This window comes from Onthophagus taurus, unplaced genomic scaffold (assembly GCF_036711975.1).
Source record: "Onthophagus taurus isolate NC unplaced genomic scaffold, IU_Otau_3.0 ScKx7SY_14, whole genome shotgun sequence".
Classification (NCBI taxonomy): domain Eukaryota; kingdom Metazoa; phylum Arthropoda; class Insecta; order Coleoptera; family Scarabaeidae; genus Onthophagus; species Onthophagus taurus.
This window is the reverse complement of record NW_027248939.1, coordinates 2230505-2247956: the sequence shown is the minus strand read 5'-3', so window position 1 is coordinate 2247956 and position 17452 is coordinate 2230505. Positions and strand designations below refer to the sequence as shown.

The 17452-nt window shown below is 38.7% G+C and overlaps 3 protein-coding genes across 5 annotated transcripts; 1 reads left to right on the top strand and 2 right to left on the bottom strand.

Moving 5' to 3' along the window:
• Window positions 1-2587: 2587 nt before the first annotated feature.
• LOC139432310 (uncharacterized) lies at window positions 2588-6762 on the top strand. Its single transcript, XM_071200803.1, has 2 exons — window positions 2588-3488; window positions 3548-6762. Exons 1-2 carry the CDS (start codon window positions 2930-2932, stop codon window positions 6760-6762), a joined length of 3774 nt encoding a protein of 1257 aa, XP_071056904.1. The 5' UTR covers window positions 2588-2929.
• A 3509-nt stretch (window positions 6763-10271) lies between these two features.
• LOC139432290 (uncharacterized) lies at window positions 10272-13413 on the bottom strand. Of its 3 annotated transcripts, XM_071200782.1 has the most exons (3): window positions 12996-13413; window positions 12855-12935; window positions 10272-12794 (listed from the first exon to the last, which is right to left on the bottom strand). In XM_071200782.1, the coding sequence occupies exon 3, from the start codon at window positions 12657-12659 to the stop codon at window positions 11502-11504; it is 1158 nt and encodes a 385-aa protein (XP_071056883.1). In that variant the 5' UTR covers window positions 12660-12794; window positions 12855-12935; window positions 12996-13413; the 3' UTR covers window positions 10272-11501. The 3 variants fall into 3 exon arrangements, with proteins under 3 accessions (XP_071056883.1, XP_071056882.1, XP_071056884.1); XM_071200781.1 differs by having other exon boundaries at window positions 10272-12935; XM_071200783.1 differs by lacking the exon at window positions 12855-12935.
• A 665-nt stretch (window positions 13414-14078) lies between these two features.
• LOC139432309 (uncharacterized) lies at window positions 14079-15341 on the bottom strand. The gene has a single exon (XM_071200802.1). The coding sequence runs from the start codon at window positions 15339-15341 to the stop codon at window positions 14079-14081; it is 1263 nt and encodes a 420-aa protein (XP_071056903.1).
• Window positions 15342-17452: the final 2111 nt, after the last annotated feature.

The window sequence follows — 17452 nt, the reverse complement described above, 5'->3', positions numbered from 1 at the left end:
TCCAACATGTCATTTGGCGCCTGAATATCACAAATATGGTCAACAGAATTATCGGAACCAAAAGTGATAGAAAGTTCAAACATGTCTCAGAACGGCGTATAACGTCATAATATAACGTTTTGGGCACATTTTGTTTTTTATCTCCAACATGCTCCAACATGTCATTTGGCGCCTGAATATCACAAATATGGTCAACAGAATTATCGGAACCAAAAGTGATAGAAAGTTCAAACATGTCTCAGAACGGCGTATAACGTCATAATATCACGTTTTGGGCACATTTTGTTTTTTATCTCCAACATGCTCAAAGATGTCATTTGGCGTCTGTATGTCACAAATATGGTCAACAGAATTATCGGAACCAAAAGTGATAGAAAGTTCAAACATGTCTCAGAACGGCGTATAACGTCATAATATCACGTTTTGGGCACATTTTGTTTTTTATCTCCAACATGCTCAAAGATGTCATTTGGCGCCTGAATATCACAAATATGGTCAACAGAATTATCGGAACCAAAAGTGATAGAAAGTTCAAACATGTCTCAGAACGGCGTATAACGTCATAATATAACGTTTTGGGCACATTTTGTTTTTTATCTCCAACATGCTCCAATATGTCATTTGGCGCCTGAATATCACAAATATGGTCAACAGAATTATCGGAACCAAAAGTGATAGAAAGTTCAAACATGTCTCAGAACGGCGTATAACGTCATAATATCACGATTTGGGCACATTTTGTTATTTATCTCCAACATGCTCCAACATGTCATTTATCGCCTGAATATCACAAATATGGTCAACAGAATTATCGGAACCAAAAGTGATAGAAAGTTCAAACATGTCTCAGAACGGCGTATAACGTCATAATATCACGTTTTGGGCACATTTTGTTTTTTATCTCCAACATGCTCCAATATGTCATTTGGCGCCTGAATATCACAAATATGGTCAACAGAATTATCGGAACCAAAAGTGATAGAAAGTTCAAACATGTCTCAGAACGGCGTATAACGTCATAATATCACGATTTGGGCACATTTTGTTTTTTATCTCCAACATGCTCCAACATGTCATTTGGCGCCTGAATATCACAAATATGGTCAACAGAATTATCGGAACCAAAAGTGATAGAAAGTTCAAACATGTCTCAGAACGGCGTATAACGTCATAATATCACGTTTTGGGCACATTTTGTTTTTTATCTCCAACATGCTCCAACATGTCATTTGGCGCCTGAATATCACAAATATGGTCAACAGAATTATCGGAACCAAAAGTGATAGAAAGTTCAAACATGTCTCAGAACGGCGTATAACGTCATAATATAACGTTTTGGGCACATTTTGTTTTTTATCTCCAACATGCTCAAAGATGTCATTTGGCGTCTGAATATCAAAATTATGGTCAACAGAATTATCGGAACCAAAAGTGATAGGAAGTTCAAACATGTCTCAGAACGGCGTATAACGTCATAATATAACGTTTTGGGCACATTTTGTTTTTTATCTCCAACATGCTCAAAGATGTCATTTGGCGTCTGAATATCACAAATATGGTCAACTGAATTATCGGAACCAAAAGTAATAGAAAGTTCAAACATGTCTCAGAACGGCGTATAACGTCATAATATCACGTTTTGGGCACATTTTGTTTTTTATCTCCAACATGCTCAAAGATGTCATTTGGCGTCTGAATATCACAAGTATGATCAACAGAATTATCGGTAGCAAAAGTGATAGAATGTTCAAACATGTCTCAGAACGGCGTATAACGTCATAATATAACGTTTTGGGCACATTTTGTTTTTTATCTCCAACATGCTCAAAGATGTCATTTGGCGTCTGAATATCACAAATATGGTCAACAGAATTATCGGAACCAAAAGTGATGGAAAGTTCAAACATGTCTCAGAACGGCGTATAACGTCATAATATAACGTTTTGGGCACATTTTGTTTTTTATCTCCAACATGCTCAAAGATGTCATTTGGCGTCTGAATATCACAAATATGGTCAACTGAATTATCGGAACCAAAAGTGATAGAAAGTTCAAACATGTCTCAGAACGGCGTATAACGTCATAATATCACGTTTTAGGCACATTTTGTTTTTTATCTCCAACATGCTCAAAGATGTCATTTGGCGTCTGAATATCACAAATATGGTCAACTGAATTATCGGAACCAAAAGTGATAGAAAGTTCAAACATGTCTCAGAACGGCGTATAACGTCATAATATCACGTTTTGGGCACATTTTGTTTTTTATCTCCAACATGCTCCAACATGTCATTTGGCGCCTGAATATCACAAATATGGTCAACAGAATTATCGGAACGAAAAGTGATAGAAAGTTCAAACATGTCTCAGAACGGCGTATAACGTCATAATATCACGTTTTGGGCACATTTTGTTTTTTATCTCCAACATGCTCCAACATGTCATTTGGCGCCTGAATATCACTAATATGGTCAACAGAATTATCAGTAGTAGATAAAAGCCGATTCTAGAACCTCCTCTCAGAACCTCAGGTCAAGGTCAAGGCCAAGGTCACGTTGAGTGACCTTGACCTTGACCTTGCCCTGAGGTTCTGGGAGGAGGTTCCAGAATCGGCTATTGCAAAGGGGGTCGTTGACCAGTAACCTAGACCTAAACAATGACCTTTACTTTGAGCTCACCTCAGGTCAAGATCACGTTTAGTGACCATGACCTTGATCAGTAACCTTGACCTGAACAATGACCTTTACTTTGACCTCAACGGAGACCTTGAAGTCAACCTTAATTGTGACCATGACATTGACCTTGTACGTGACCTGAAATGAAGGTTACACGACGTGAGTTCATTGAAAACCCCACTTCGGAGGAGGTATGCTTTAAATAGCAGATAGAAAATCGTGTTCAACAGTATTGAAGTAAGAGTGTTGTGAACATGTTGACCTGCGACGTGTGTTACAAAGAGTTTACTAGACCAGATAATCTTGTGAGACATCAACGCACAGCATGTATTGGGAAACGTCGAAAGGTGGAAGAGGATCAACAAGGAGATGTTATAGTGTGTGAAATATGTGATGAACACGTAACCAGACAATGTTATTCCTCACATCTGCGCAGCAACAAACATAAACAGAAAGCCTTCGTAATAATAGATGATGGTGTAGAAAAAATAGATTCGATATTTGGAGATAAAATATGTAGTTTTAGAGTGAGCGATCATGAACGGAAGTACGTAGACATGAAGGAATTCAGTAACCGAATTAGAGAAAAAGTTATCAGTTTGATACAGTCCGTGAGGAATGTAAATGGTAGTTTAAAAGTGAATACGGAAATTTTTGGATTGTATTTCATAAATACGAAGGAAGAAGTGGAAATCAAATCATTCAACACAAAAAATAAAATTATAACAGTAGCCGTAGACTTGTACCAAACATACGAGGACTTTATGGACGAGATTATGGTGAAAATGTCGGAATTCCAAGAACGGGACTCAGGTAAGAGTATAAGAATAGAAAAGTAGTAAAATGCGAAACTAAAGGCGTTAATACTGCAGGTTGGACCTTGTTGGAAATATTATATCTTGAAGTGAACTGTAACAAGTTTAATCCTACAAGAGCATCGAGCTACATCGACTTACCGACATCCATAAAAGGGAAGAGAGCGGTAATAAATGTGCAAAATAACGATAATAAGTGCTTTGCTTGGGCACTGATGTCCGCGCTGTACCAACCCACAGGTTTACCGCAAAGAATATCATCATACCCAGATTATAGGGAAACAGAATTAAAGTTTGACTGCGTAACATTCCCAGTACCCATCAGAGACATACCAAAATTTGAGGAAGAAAATAACATTTCAATTAACGTCTATGGTATAAATTCTTGGTATAATGGAGAGAAAATGGTAGATGATATTGTAACTGTATGTATATGTAAACAGAAACGGGAGCGTCATGTAAACTTATTAGTAGTCAGCGACAATTTCGGGAATAACCACTATTGTTGGATAAAAAACTTATCTCGACTGATAAATACACAATCATCGACTCATGAACATCAAAGATATATTTGTGAGGGTTGTTTGCAATACTTTTCAACTGAAGACAAGTTGGTACGACATCAGATGGATGACTGTAAAAAAGTGAAAGCAACAGTACCAAGCGAACAAATAAAAGTGAATAAGTTCGGACATCTAGAAAAGGAAAATGTTTTACAATTTGAAGGATTTGAAAAAAAAATGAAAGTTCCGTTTGTGGTGTACGCCGATTTCGAGGCGATTCTGAAACCCTTAACGCCCGAAGAAGGAAAAGTTTACGATGATAATAAACCATATACGGCCCGATGTTTTGAACACGAACCATACGCGTTTGCGTACTACATTAAGTGTGCTTACGATGATAACTTATCGAAATTCCGAATATACCGAGGGCGAAACGCTGCTCTGGAATTTATTATAAGATTGGAGAAGGATGTAATAGAGATCTATAAACAACATTTGAGGCAAACAAAGGATATGATACCGCTAAGCTGTCTGGACCAATTTGTACATGAACTGAGTTCCGTATGTCACATTTGTGATAAACCAATAAACAAAGAAGAGAAAGTGTGTGATCACGATCACTTGACAGGATTGTATAGGGGTCCTGCGCATTCCGTCTGCAATATAAATTATAAATTACCGATGTTTATCCCTGTGTTTTTCCACAACCTGTCGAATTACGATGCCCACATGTTTGTGAAAAGTATTGCCCTAAACAAGGAGGAAGTAGAGGTGATAGCACAAAACAAAGAAAAATATATTTCTTTTTCCAAAAAAATAGTTGTCGGAGAAACAACCGATAACAAGGGAAAGAAACGCAAAGTGTTTATGAAAATAAGATTCGTCGACTCGTTTAGATTTATGGCGAGTTCTTTGGAAAAGTTGGTTTCATATTTGGATGATAAGGATTGTGTGGAAGTGAAAAAAAAATTCAAAGACTCTGAAGAATTTAGATTGATGAGCCAGAAAGGTGTATTTCCATATTCGTTCGTAGATTCGTTTGAAAAGTTGGAGTATAGTAAATTGCCTGATCATACACAGTTTTACGACATATTGAGTTCAAGTAATATTTCAAAGGAACAATACTCTAGAGCACAGACTGTATGGAATAAATTTAAGTGTACAACGTTGGGAGAATACAGTGACCTGTATTTGACGTCAGATGTGTTAATGTTGACTGACGTCTTTGAAAATTTCAGGACAATATCTTTGGAGAATTACAATCTGGATCCTTGCCATTATTATACTGCGCCCGGGTTTGGGTGGGATGCTCTGTTAAAAATGACAGGTGTAAAATTAGAATTGTTATCAGACATTGACATGTTACACTTTTTTAAGAAAGGAATTAGAGGCGGTCTCTGTATGTGTGTAAAACGATCTGCAATAGCAAACAACAAGTTCCTTGACGATTTTAACCCGGAAAAACCATCATCATATATTCTATACTTGGATGCTACCAATTTGTATGGGTATGCAATGAGTTGTAAATTACCAACAGGCGGTTTTCGATGGTTGTCGAACCAAGAAATAGCAGATATAGATGTGGAGTGTTTAGATGATGAACACCTTGGTTATGTCTTTGAAGTGGATTTGGAGTATCCCGAAAGGTTACACAACCAGCATGATGATCTACCGTTTTGTCCCGAAAACATAATCGCTCCCGGATCGAAGCATCCTAAGTTGATTGCGAACTTACAAAATAAATCGAAATACATAATTCACTATGTAAACCTACGTGAATGTGTGAAAAAAGGTCTTAAGCTAACCAAAATACACCGTGCATTGCAATTTCAACAATCGCCGTGGATGAAACCATATATCGATTTTAACTCTGAGAAACGAATGAATGCTACGAATGAATTTGGGAAAAATCATTATAAACAAATGAATAATATCGTGTATGGGAAAACGATGGAAAATGTTGAAAATAGAGTCGATATACGATTAGTGTCACATTGGGAGAATCGTTACAGGAGACCCGGTGCAGAAGCTCTTATCGCAAAGCCGACTTTCAAGTCATCGAAAATTTTCTGCCATAATTTGGTAGCCATTGAAATGCAGAAGGTGGAGGTCAAATATAACAAACCTCTGTATGTAGGGTTTAGCGTACTGGAATTGTCGAAAGCGGTCATTTATAACTTTTTTTATAATTTTTTAAAAGAGAAATATGGTGAAAACGTATTATTGTTATATACAGATACGGATTCGTTAATTCTCGAAATATTTACTGAGAATGTATACCAGGATATCAAAGAAAATATAGAGATGTTCGATACCTCTAATTACAAGTTAAACAACAGACATAATATTCCTCCAGGGCCGCCGATAGTTGGAAAAATGAAAGATGAGTACCCAAATACGATATTAACATCGTTTTATGGTACAGGAGCTAAAGCTTATTGTATTAACACTTTGGAAGGAGTTGTCAAGCGTGCCAAGGGTGTGAAAAAGTATGTTATCGATAAAAACTTAAGTGTTTCAGAATATAAACGGATTATCGAAGATGGAGGTTCTGTGCGAAAAAAGATGTATGTCTTTCGCTCCTCCTATCACACGATGTATACAGAACTAAAGAATAAAGTGGCGCTCTCTGCACATGACGATAAACGTTACGTGATGGAGGATGGATGTCATACGTTAGCTTGGGGAAACTATCTTATTGAAGATCTACGCAGGGAAGATCTTTTGGACAACTTATTGGAGTTGTTAAACGTAAACATGTATGGCTAGTTAAATTGCGATCAGTTAATTTGTAAAAAAAAAAAATACTTGCTTGTATCACAAAACTTGTATATAAAGTAGAAAGTAGGTTGTTAAAAAGGTTACTTGAAATAAAATCAACGAAATTAAAAAAAAGTTTTTTATTTTCTTAGTGTAAAAATTATAATACATCCTTTTTTGCAATCCAAGAATTATGAGAGCTATCCATTCCCAACCATTTCACTCGGACTTTATTTCCTTTTCGACGAAGAACTTTTTCAATTAAAAATACATCCGGGTGTTTCACACGTTGTAATTCTTCGTCGTAAAATGCTCCAAGAATGGGTTCTCCTCTACCATCTTTAATAAGGTAAGTCCTGGGATTAGTATTTTGAACTGTCGCTATGGTGAAAATTTCATTGGACCAAGTTGGTTGGTAACCTTTAGCAAAAGCGTGTCTGTACTTGCTAATTCGCACGTGTTCCCCCACATTAAATTTATGGTGGTTGGGGTCGACAACTTTAATGGAATTGTATACAGTATTTAACAGAGCAGATTCATTTCGTCGATTAACAGCTGAAGGTTTCATGTGAATGGTGCGATGTATTGTGTTGTTGTAAGATTTTAGTAATTTGGGTAGTAAGTCTAACCAGCGATAATTTCCTTGCATACTAAATTCTTTCCACATTTTATTTTTTAGGGTTCTATTAAACCGTTCGATAATCGAGCTTTTTAAAGTGGAATAGGTGCTGTAATGATTAATGTTAAGTTGTTCCATTAATTTTTGAAAATCGCTATTGTAAAACTCTTTCCCATTATCGGTTTGTAAGTTGCTCGGAGTAATATTCTTTTTACTATGCAAAATGTCCTTCATAGCTTGAGTAACCTCTTTCCCAGTTTTGGTTTTGAGTGGTAAGGCCCATGCGTATTTTGAAAAAGCGTTGATAACAGTCAGTATATACTTGTAACCTTTATTGACCGACGCATATGGGATCATTTCAACCAAATCAGCTTGATAAAGATCCAATAGTCCGTGAAGCAGAACGCGGCGTCGCCGATAATGTCGTCTCGCAGGTGCATGTAGTTCGTTAACGAGATCTCGCTTAACACTAACCATTACTCTACAACCCCTTCAATCAACAACTCTACAAGAAAAGGTAGTCCTCCTATCGGTGCATTATTTTTACACTTAATGGTATCTCCGCGTTTGAGTTGGACTCCCTGGAGCGACTTAATAACGATATCGTTAACAAGTAACTGAACATGAGCGGACTTTACAACATCTTTTATCATACCTTCGTAGAAAGAATTGATGTAATCCGTAATTCCACTTTTGTTTGTGATTTTATAAAGTTTTGTTTTTGGATCAACATCTCCATCACCACGTAAAGTTAAAATAAATGTTGATGAAGGTTGTAGAACTTCGGATCTTGCTATGTGGTTCTGTATAACATGGTGGTGAACATGCTTACCAAATTTATCGATAGATGTAGAACCATGTTCACCAAAACGGTTTAAAGGCATATTGGCTTCTGAAGCGTCACAGAAACAGAAAAAAGTTTATATACCCTTAACGAATGACTTGCGCTTCCCGTAATTCCTCTATGAGGGATATAATTTCGTTATGATGAGCAGTATGACCTGCTGCTTCGGAAGCAAGTAGTAAACGCAACCGATCAACTAATTCGTTCACGTCGTCCCAGTATTCGTACTCTTTAATTGCAGCAGGTACTAACAACTTATTTAAGTGACCTGATCCAGTTTTAGGTTTTGGCCAATATCGAGCCCAGTACACATTTGGTCTTTGACCCAAGGAAATTGGTTTGATTATGTTCACAAACTTTTCATTTTCATCATCAGTTATGATACTTTTTGAAGCGTCATAATCTCTTTTATGTACATTCGAACGTTGTAAGATATCTTTGTAATTTCTCGCATCTGGTAAAGTAAATTTACCCGGTTTATTTTTGAATAACAACTCGTATAACCCCGGTGTTCCTGTATAAGTAAATTCACCCACCAAAATGTTTTTCCCGTCAAACGTTATTGGTTGATTTGCGATATACAATCCATCGGTAAGTGCACGAACACCGTAAGTTTGATCGAACTCGTTATTTACATCTACTGTTAAACCCGTAACATAGGTACGTGGTAAGGGGTCCAGCTGCCCTAAAGCTTCTCTAATAACTGTCTGTTCCATCATTCCCTCCATATTCTCTTTCATGCGCGCCAACTGCTCCCTAGCGTCCCGCTCGTAGACATCTAAAGATGTGTCTGACTCACGAACAGAAACCTCAGGTGTAGTATCTCGACCCTCGAACACCTCTTCGTCGCTGAGAAATTGCGGACTCCGTGCGAGTTCCGGTGAAACATCCATGCTAGCTCCCGGTTTAATGGGTGTTGACGTAACTCTACGTTTAGGTTTCACTCTAGGAGTTTCCAGTTTAAGTCCTTTAGAAGGTTTCTGCAAGTCAGCCAGTAAGGCTGAGATATCTGGTGACTGCTCCTTTTTCGGGGTAAATAAATCACGTTTTATCCCGAATTTATTGTCGAGCGCTAATAAATTGACAGTTTGTAATTTTTTGGAAATATCTGTCAGAGGTTCTTTCAGTGGAGCGAGTTGAGCTTCGGCAATGGACTGCTTCTGTTTTATATCTCCTTTCAAAGTGCGTATTTTATGTTTAACATCTTCTCGCGCAGCTATTAACTGTTGTGCAACATTACGATTCATAGTTCAACGTGATAGTGTAATGATCGCACAGAGACTGAGCATGCAGTCGTAAAGTCAATGGTTTTACAGTATAATGTACTCATCGAAACCTTTCCGATAGCGTCCGTTATTTTTATCGCAATCTAAATCAATAACTAATATACCGTGCGGTGTATCCCAACAAGTTCGACAAATTCTGACAAAATCATCCCACGTAATGTCCCCTAGCAAATGATCGTTGTAAATATGTTTCAAGTTAGTGAGATCTTGTTTAAATAAAACTAAAAGGTTGCAATTGTCACGTAAAAGCTGCTTGGAAATGGCGCTATAACTTTGAGCGAGTAAAAAAGTATCAACGTTTCTATGACGACCGTATGAAAAATATTCCTTGATAATCTGTTGCTCTGTAGGAGCAATATCATCAAAAATAATAATTGAATATTCTTTCACCTTTGACGGTGGTAGAAATCGTCCGACATCTGAGTATTCATAATAGCCGCAAGAGCGGATAGGTTTAAGTAATTGTCGTAGAAATTCGTATTTGATTTGGTAGAGTGAATTAGAGCACAAATATACATTCAAAAAGCGCAACCCGTTGAGAGCTGTCAATAAAGTTAACATTACGTTTGTTTTTCCGGCACCCGAAGAACCAATTATCAAACCACGTTTACATTCCCCACCAAATAATTCGCTATGTCGTTTAAATTTATTTGCAGCGAAGTCGTTATGAAGATTACAGATTGGTAGTGTTAAAGGTTGGCTAACAAACTTAACGTCTTCAACCATGCTGACGGGTGATACTTGAACGGGAGATTAACAAGAAATGAAGTCGTAGTAGAAAACAATGTTTATTTTATCATAAAATGTAGCATACAAAAAATTTCAGCAGATTATTTATTATCATTGTTTCAAAATAATGGTTTACAACACTTTAACTATATAAACTGTTAACATTGAGTTTGAAAGTTATTTAAAGCGTGCGTAATATTACACAATATTTATTTTACAATAAGACGTGGTATACATAAATTTACAAAATTATTTATTATCATGATTTCAAAAGTATCTGTATGGTTGATGTAGTAGAACCACCAGTGGGTTATTCACATACAGATGTTATGTGATTAAACAAAATAAAGCAGTGTAAGTCACAGTACAATTTACACTACTTAGTATTAAATTAACAATAAGTAGATACGGTAAATATTCAAATAAGTAATTAATAATACATATTAACAAAAGCATGGGAGCGGTAACAATAAGTAGATACGGTAAATATTCAAATAAATAATTAATAATACATATAAACAAAAGCATGGGAGCGGAAAAGGTGAAAAGGAAGCGAACTTGTTGTCATATCATCAATTCGAACGATTTTCAGTATCATACAAGGATGGTGTACAAATTTGAAAAAACCACCTACAACATATTAGTTGCTGAGACATCCCTCCGACAATTCCTCAGTACTTTGATCCTCCTCAAGTTGTGGTTTAAAACAGACTCGAAACAAAGACACACGACAACACATCGCACACCAATATTTTTTATTTAAAATAATAGTCTGCAATCGTTCAGAAGATGCATACTTTATTTTCGAGCGCAATTTCACACGACAATCCAGTTGTAAAACGTTCGTTATACTAATATGGTGTAGGCGGCGTCGACAACGATAGCAAAGGTTGCCCAAATGTGATTCATAAAAAACATACCTTGCTTGATACTGAAGACCCACTCCGAAAGTTGAACTCCAATCAACCGGAGAACCGTGGAACAACTTATGTACGGTGCCTTGCGACATTTTCTTTCCAAAGCGTTCCACGGTGGGGAAGCAAACCTCCCCAAGATTGATTCGATCGCCCTTTCGGGATATTCGACGCCAGAAGCATATGTCCCAGCTGTACATTACGTTTAGTAGTAGAGTCTTTGGTAAAACATCTACTAACCGCAACGTACGGTCTTTACGGGAAATCGTCGAATTAACGCTCTCCATAGCCAACTCCTGCAACGTTAACACTGCAAGAGACAAAAAAACTGAACGAGCTTCAAAAAAAAAACGCTATTAACCGTTGTCAGGCAGCAGCCTGAGAAGGGACTTATACAGGTTAATTTTGGTGTTGTACATGTTAAGGATGTTTGAAGAAGCAGCAAAGCAGACGGTGGGATTCTGGTTTACTGCATTCAACGCGTTCACGAAGTGGCGCTTATGATGTTCCAAAGTCGTCACTTTGGTTTGCAATTGAGGTTTCAAGCCCAAGATGAAAAAATCCTCTTGGGACAAAAGACTGCTTGCCAAGTTGGTTGTTGAATGCAGAAACGCATCAACCCATGGGTCGGGATGTGCGGTATTTACAGCTGGAAGATTTTGCCTCTGCGGGATAGTAGGGATAGGTAAAGGTGGTGGGAACACCACATTTTGTGGTGGGATAGTTGTGATAGTTGGCGGGCTGTCACGGATGTCGATGGTCACCTCTGGTGGAGATGTAACCACCGTTGCAGGTCTGGTTACTGTAGCGAGTGTAGGTACTCTTCGTGTGTTACGGGGAGGTTTGGCTAATGCGTTTCGCAGCAATCTACAGGAGTCTTGTGAAGCAGGAGAAGGGTTTGGGCGGGTAGTTTGTTTCACGCAACCCCTTGACAACAAGTTGACGCGTTTTTTTATACGGCGGGATGTGTACCGTATGGGTCCACTCGAGAAGACAGGCGAAACACATATCCTATCGGAGGGTTGGGATACGTCTTCCGTCGCTGGTACAGACGGTGCCGCAAGCACCTGGTTTTCAGCAGGTGCTTGACTTGTGACATCCGTATGTACAATATCTGGAAGTGGTTGTACCACGTCGGCCTGATTGGTAGCAGGTTCAGGTGGCACAACAACTTCCTGATATGTTCCTTCTTCTCGTATCTCCATACTGATGCGAGTTAAGCCGTAGGACGACAAGGTTGGACTGGTGGTAACAATCGCACCATTGTCGTTCCCTGGCTGTGACCGGAGCTCATTCATTATTTGCTCGTACAGTGGTGGGTCTGTAGTGAAATCCTGCATGGTACGACTCAAACCGTCAAAGTTGCCGCTGCAATATAATGGTAACGACGGTAGGCTTGACTCAACAACATTCGTACTGTCGTTATTGCGTGGCAGCACGGCAACCAGTGGGTCGGTCATACCATCGGTATTATCGCTTGCACGAGCGTGGCTGTTACCAATTAAGTGAAGCATAATGGGAAAGACTTCAAGGAATCAAAAGGGTTACAAAAAATTTGGATTATTTTATTAAAATTATACGTTCGCTCACGTCTGACAAGTTTGCAATCCGCTGAAGAACCACTTTTCTCAGCGTATAACAATTAATGTCTGAAATCATCACAAACATACATGAAGAAAACCGATAAAAATTGTATTGATGTAACTTACTTTTCAAATGGTTTTCTATCACGTCTGACAGGTTTGCAATGCGCTGAAGAACCACTTTTCTCAGCGTATAACAATTAATACCTGAAATCATCACAAACATACATGAAGAAAACCGATAAAAATTGTATTGATGTAACTTACTTTTCAAATGGTTTTCTAGCAGAAGGCGATTTCTTCGTGGTCGGAAAAACACAGTTTTTAACAAAATCTGTTATTATTGTAAACACACTTTTTAAGGAATTATCGTCTTTTGTACACTACTATATCACTCAGCGACTGCTGTACACGGAGTGAGGAGTAACCCACTTTCCACTACCTTTAAGTACGGGTTAGTGAACAGGTATTTGTCCGGTCAACTGTCTGGGAATGCGAGGTCGTTTAGGTCTTCTCCTTGTTATCGCCTGTGACTGAAGGGGAGGTCATACTGTCTGGGAATGCGAGGTTGTCCAGGTTTTCTCCTTGTTATCGCCTGTGGCCCAAGGGGAGGTCATACTGTCTGAGAATGCGAGGTCGTTCGGACCTTATCTTCGCCCGTGACTCAAGGGGGGTTACAATCCCCCCTCCCCCCTCCCCCTCCCCTCCCCCTCCCCTGCCCCACCCCTGCCCCACCCCCCCGCGCGGGCGGTCGCGCGAAGCGCGGTACGGAGCGGAGCGAAGCGGAGCGTAGTTGAGCCCGCGCGGGGGGGTGGGGCAGGGGTGGGGCAGGGGAGGGGGAGGGGAGGGGGGAGGGGGGAGGGGGGAGGGGGAAGGGGAGGTGAAGAGGTTTCTTTAAATAAAACTCATCAATATGGATAAAAAAATAACATTTATTTCTTTTCTAACGTACATTTAATACAATGCATTTTTTTTTTTGTTTGCAGTATTCCTATATTTAGATGGTAATGAAGCTATACTGCTACTCGGTTGAAAAACGTGGTGGGTTATGCATTTGTTACTATCACATGATGCTAATTCTTTAGGTACGAACTGATCTTCGTTGACCATGAAACCTTGTATATCGAGAATTATGTATTGAGTTTTATTTGAATACATCTTGCTTCCGTACATCAACACGATTATCCATACTATGCAGCCGTAGAAATCTGTCGCACAACTTATACTCTACGACTTTTTTTTTTGTTTACGCTGAATATAGAAGTCTCACATTTCGGATGATGAGCTACGGGTGCGATGCGGCTCAGGATCCGATCCAACTACACACTACCAACCCTTCTTTCCCCATACTCAAGTCATTTGTTTGACGATTTTTGTTAGTGGAGAATATTGAAACGCCTTATCATGTAAAACTAAACAGTATGCTGTGGTACCATCAGGAATCGGATTTTTTGTCGTAAATTCTATCCGTATTTCTACCCCACTTTTGTGTAGCGCTTCTGCTTGATATGTACAATCAATTCCAATCAGTGGATAATTTTCAATAAATTGTTTCGGAGTGAGTAATGGTTCTCCTTCCTTCCCATAGTAGGACTTTTGAAAGCGTGTATACATGTCATATAACACTGCGACACGATTACTATCAAAGTCCACGTTCAGATTATCGTATGGGTAGCGTTCACCGTTTAGGAATACCGTCAAATTGGTGAGTTTTACATTATCAAAGGTTGCCATGTTCGCCAACTGTTTTCCTTTCTTCTTTGTTTGAAACCCAATTATTATAAATCTAGGTGTTTCCAACTGCGGAGCTGTTTTCACAGCCCATGAATGCTTTGTTGTTTGAGGTAAAGAAGGATATTCATGTACTTCCCAACTGCGAAAAGGTATTTGCAGATCAATATTTCGTCCTGCTATTTTTGTTAGAGCTAATTGTTCTCGTAAGCCTACGGCTAGATGGGGCATTCTCCACACAACTTTATCGATTTTTAACTGTAACGGTTCTTCTACCGTATTCACAAGCACATCATTATCATCATTATTACGAATTAACACTAGCTCTTGTCTCACATTCATCACAATTGTTTTAAAATCTTCAGCAAACCCTATTAATGTCTTTAGCGGTACACTCAATCCAAAATTTCCATTTTTATCCATTATTGCATCCGTTACAGGGGATGTTGGGACCACTTGACCTAGCAGATCCTCGCCCATGTTCCAACCTGCGTTCGCCAACTTTATTATATCGTGAGGGGTATACGAAAAGTATCCTTTCATACATGATGTTAACCCCACGTTTCTCACTCCATCTATTTGAACACCATTTATAAGATAGCGAATATCACTGAACATAAACGCTACAGGATTATTTATCAATTTTGCAGTTGCACTAGCATCTTTTGTTGCTTTACCACTCGCATCCAGTTTACGTACGCTCCCTTCCACATACAAAAAACTTTCATGAGGCAATGTGTAATTGTCTATTTCGGGTATGCCTATACGAATTTCATCATTGTTACCGAAGCTAGTAGAACCAAACGGTTGATGGGAATGATATTCGTAACTTACAATCGAGTTATCTACTTTTATTTTCTCCGTGACGTTTAAGGACTCCATTTATAGTAGTTGAAAACCTAAGTTGCTTAAATACTGACGATTGACGCGTGTTAACTGGGTAGTTGATTTTCGCTTACTGTTAGGTTTTACATCCTTTCGTACCGTTTTATACATTACTCTATCACCCAGATTTTCCTGTGCTTTTCTTCGAACGTCGTACACTATACCCATATTAAATACCCTACTACTCACACCGATTTCAAGTGCACTCTCACGGTCACTTCTTCGTCTCTGAAGTTTACCAACTGACCGTCCTGATCAAGTATGCGTACTATTAATGTACTAATCACGTTCGTTGTAACAGGTAAGTAAATCGGTTGTTGCGGAGCTTCTATTATTTTAAAACCAGCCGGTACGTTCGGGAAGAAATGATACAACACGTGCATGGGTTGTCCATTCGTATACGATCCGGAGCTCAAATTACAATAAATTTGTAATGCATTCGTTTTATTTATATTCACGATATGATCCGATTCTGTTATCGTGTTTTTAGGTATAACTTTAGGGTTAAAACCAAGTAAGGAACCGATTGAATTATCGCTAGCAAAATTTATTCGCCGGTTTGTTTTTATCTCAGCACGTTGCGTATTATTATTACCTCTTATGCGTATCTGTGTACCCGGTGTAGTCACGCTGAGAATATTCCTCGCTGTTAATGTTTTTTTAACGTATTCGTTAATATCGTTAATATCGTATGTTCCTAGCGGTATTTCAATATTCTCTGTAAAATTTCCCATATGATCTTCATATTGTAAAATATTGTTTGTTGAATCGATATTAGGTAACGTATTGAACGTTTCGAAATTTAAAAGAGCTAACTCGTATGTACCGAGTTCATTCAAATAAATCGGTGGGTTAAAGTTACAAGACAACTCCGACCCCCTTCCGGTGAGCGTAAATGTATAACTTGTATGTATTGTATCTTGTTCCATTGTTGTTCTCAAGACTAATCTTACACGGATACTTCCTTGGTATTTAAACTATCTAAGAAATGCAGACACAATTGTCCACAATTTGTTTGATCTTCTTTTTGATATCGTCGATAATTATACCTCACAATATTTCTCCCCCCATCCGATATAAAATACTTCTCCACTTCAATCGGTGGTCGTAAATCTCCATAACTGTCAAAGTAGTTAACATTTACACCATCCTTGTTGTAAGCTGTCCAGTGAGTACCGGGACCCGTACGATTATCAAGATTTATTATCCCACTCTCTCGTTTTCGGATTTTCTTCGGTAAATTGTTTCTCATGTACACCCCACGAAAGTTTAACAGATCAAGCGCTCGTGCATATCGCCTTAACTCTACATCCGTTAAAGAATGTTGGGGTATTTTTATTAGTTTTTTGCTACAGTTTTATAACCACAACCCTTTTTATATGGATTAATAAACATTCCTGTACCAATTTTGTTCGCCCTCTTGGGGCGTTTTAGTCGCTTTGATTTTCGTGATACCGTTTTCATGACTAGTCCGCAACCTTGCTTATATGGTTTAATATACAAACCGCTGCCGATCGCTTTTGGTTCCATAGCCCGATTGTGACGTTGGGCTTCTTGTAACTGCTCCCTTGCTATTTTTGCTTCGTTTACGGTTTTTGCAATAGCTGCTGCACCTCCGCCTAAAGAACCGAGAGCACCCAAAGCTGCAAGTATTAAGGGTAAAAAACCTCCCGTCTTGGGAATCTTGATTATTTTTCCGCGCGGTTTAAGTATTCTACCTTGATAAGGTTTCAACAGATTGTAACCCACTTGTACATCTCCCTTTGTATTCGTACTGTTGGTCTGTGCAATCGCTCGCCGCACTAAGTTCATTGCCTGCGTAAACGACAACTTACCGCCACGTTTCAACTTCTGACGAGTTGTCCCTCTACGTCTTAGGGCACGAATTTGCATTCCCATACCCATTATTGTTTTTCCTTTCATTATCGTTGACACTAACGCCGACGATAGTCGCTCTCCTAAGCTTGCGTCTTTACTTCTCAACCGCTCTTTCGCCGTCTTATACAACTCTTTATCGGCTATGTGTCGCTCAGCTAAATTCGATGTCGCTGCGTAGGCAATATCATGCGTTTTACAGGCGTCGTCTAATTTATTCACTCCCCGATCTC

Bases quoted from the DNA above. Each gene is read 5' to 3' on its own strand.
- LOC139432310 (XM_071200803.1), top strand. From the start codon at position 2,930: ATGTTGACCTGCGACGTGTGTTACAAAGAGTTTACTAGACCAGATAAT. The intron at 3,489-3,547 runs GTAAGAGTATAA...TTAATACTGCAG, and splicing joins ATTCCAAGAACGGGACTCAG to GTTGGACCTTGTTGGAAATA.
- LOC139432290 (XM_071200781.1), bottom strand. From the start codon at position 12,659: ATGCTTCACTTAATTGGTAACAGCCACGCTCGTGCAAGCGATAATACC.
- LOC139432309 (XM_071200802.1), bottom strand. From the start codon at position 15,341: ATGGAGTCCTTAAACGTCACGGAGAAAATAAAAGTAGATAACTCGATT.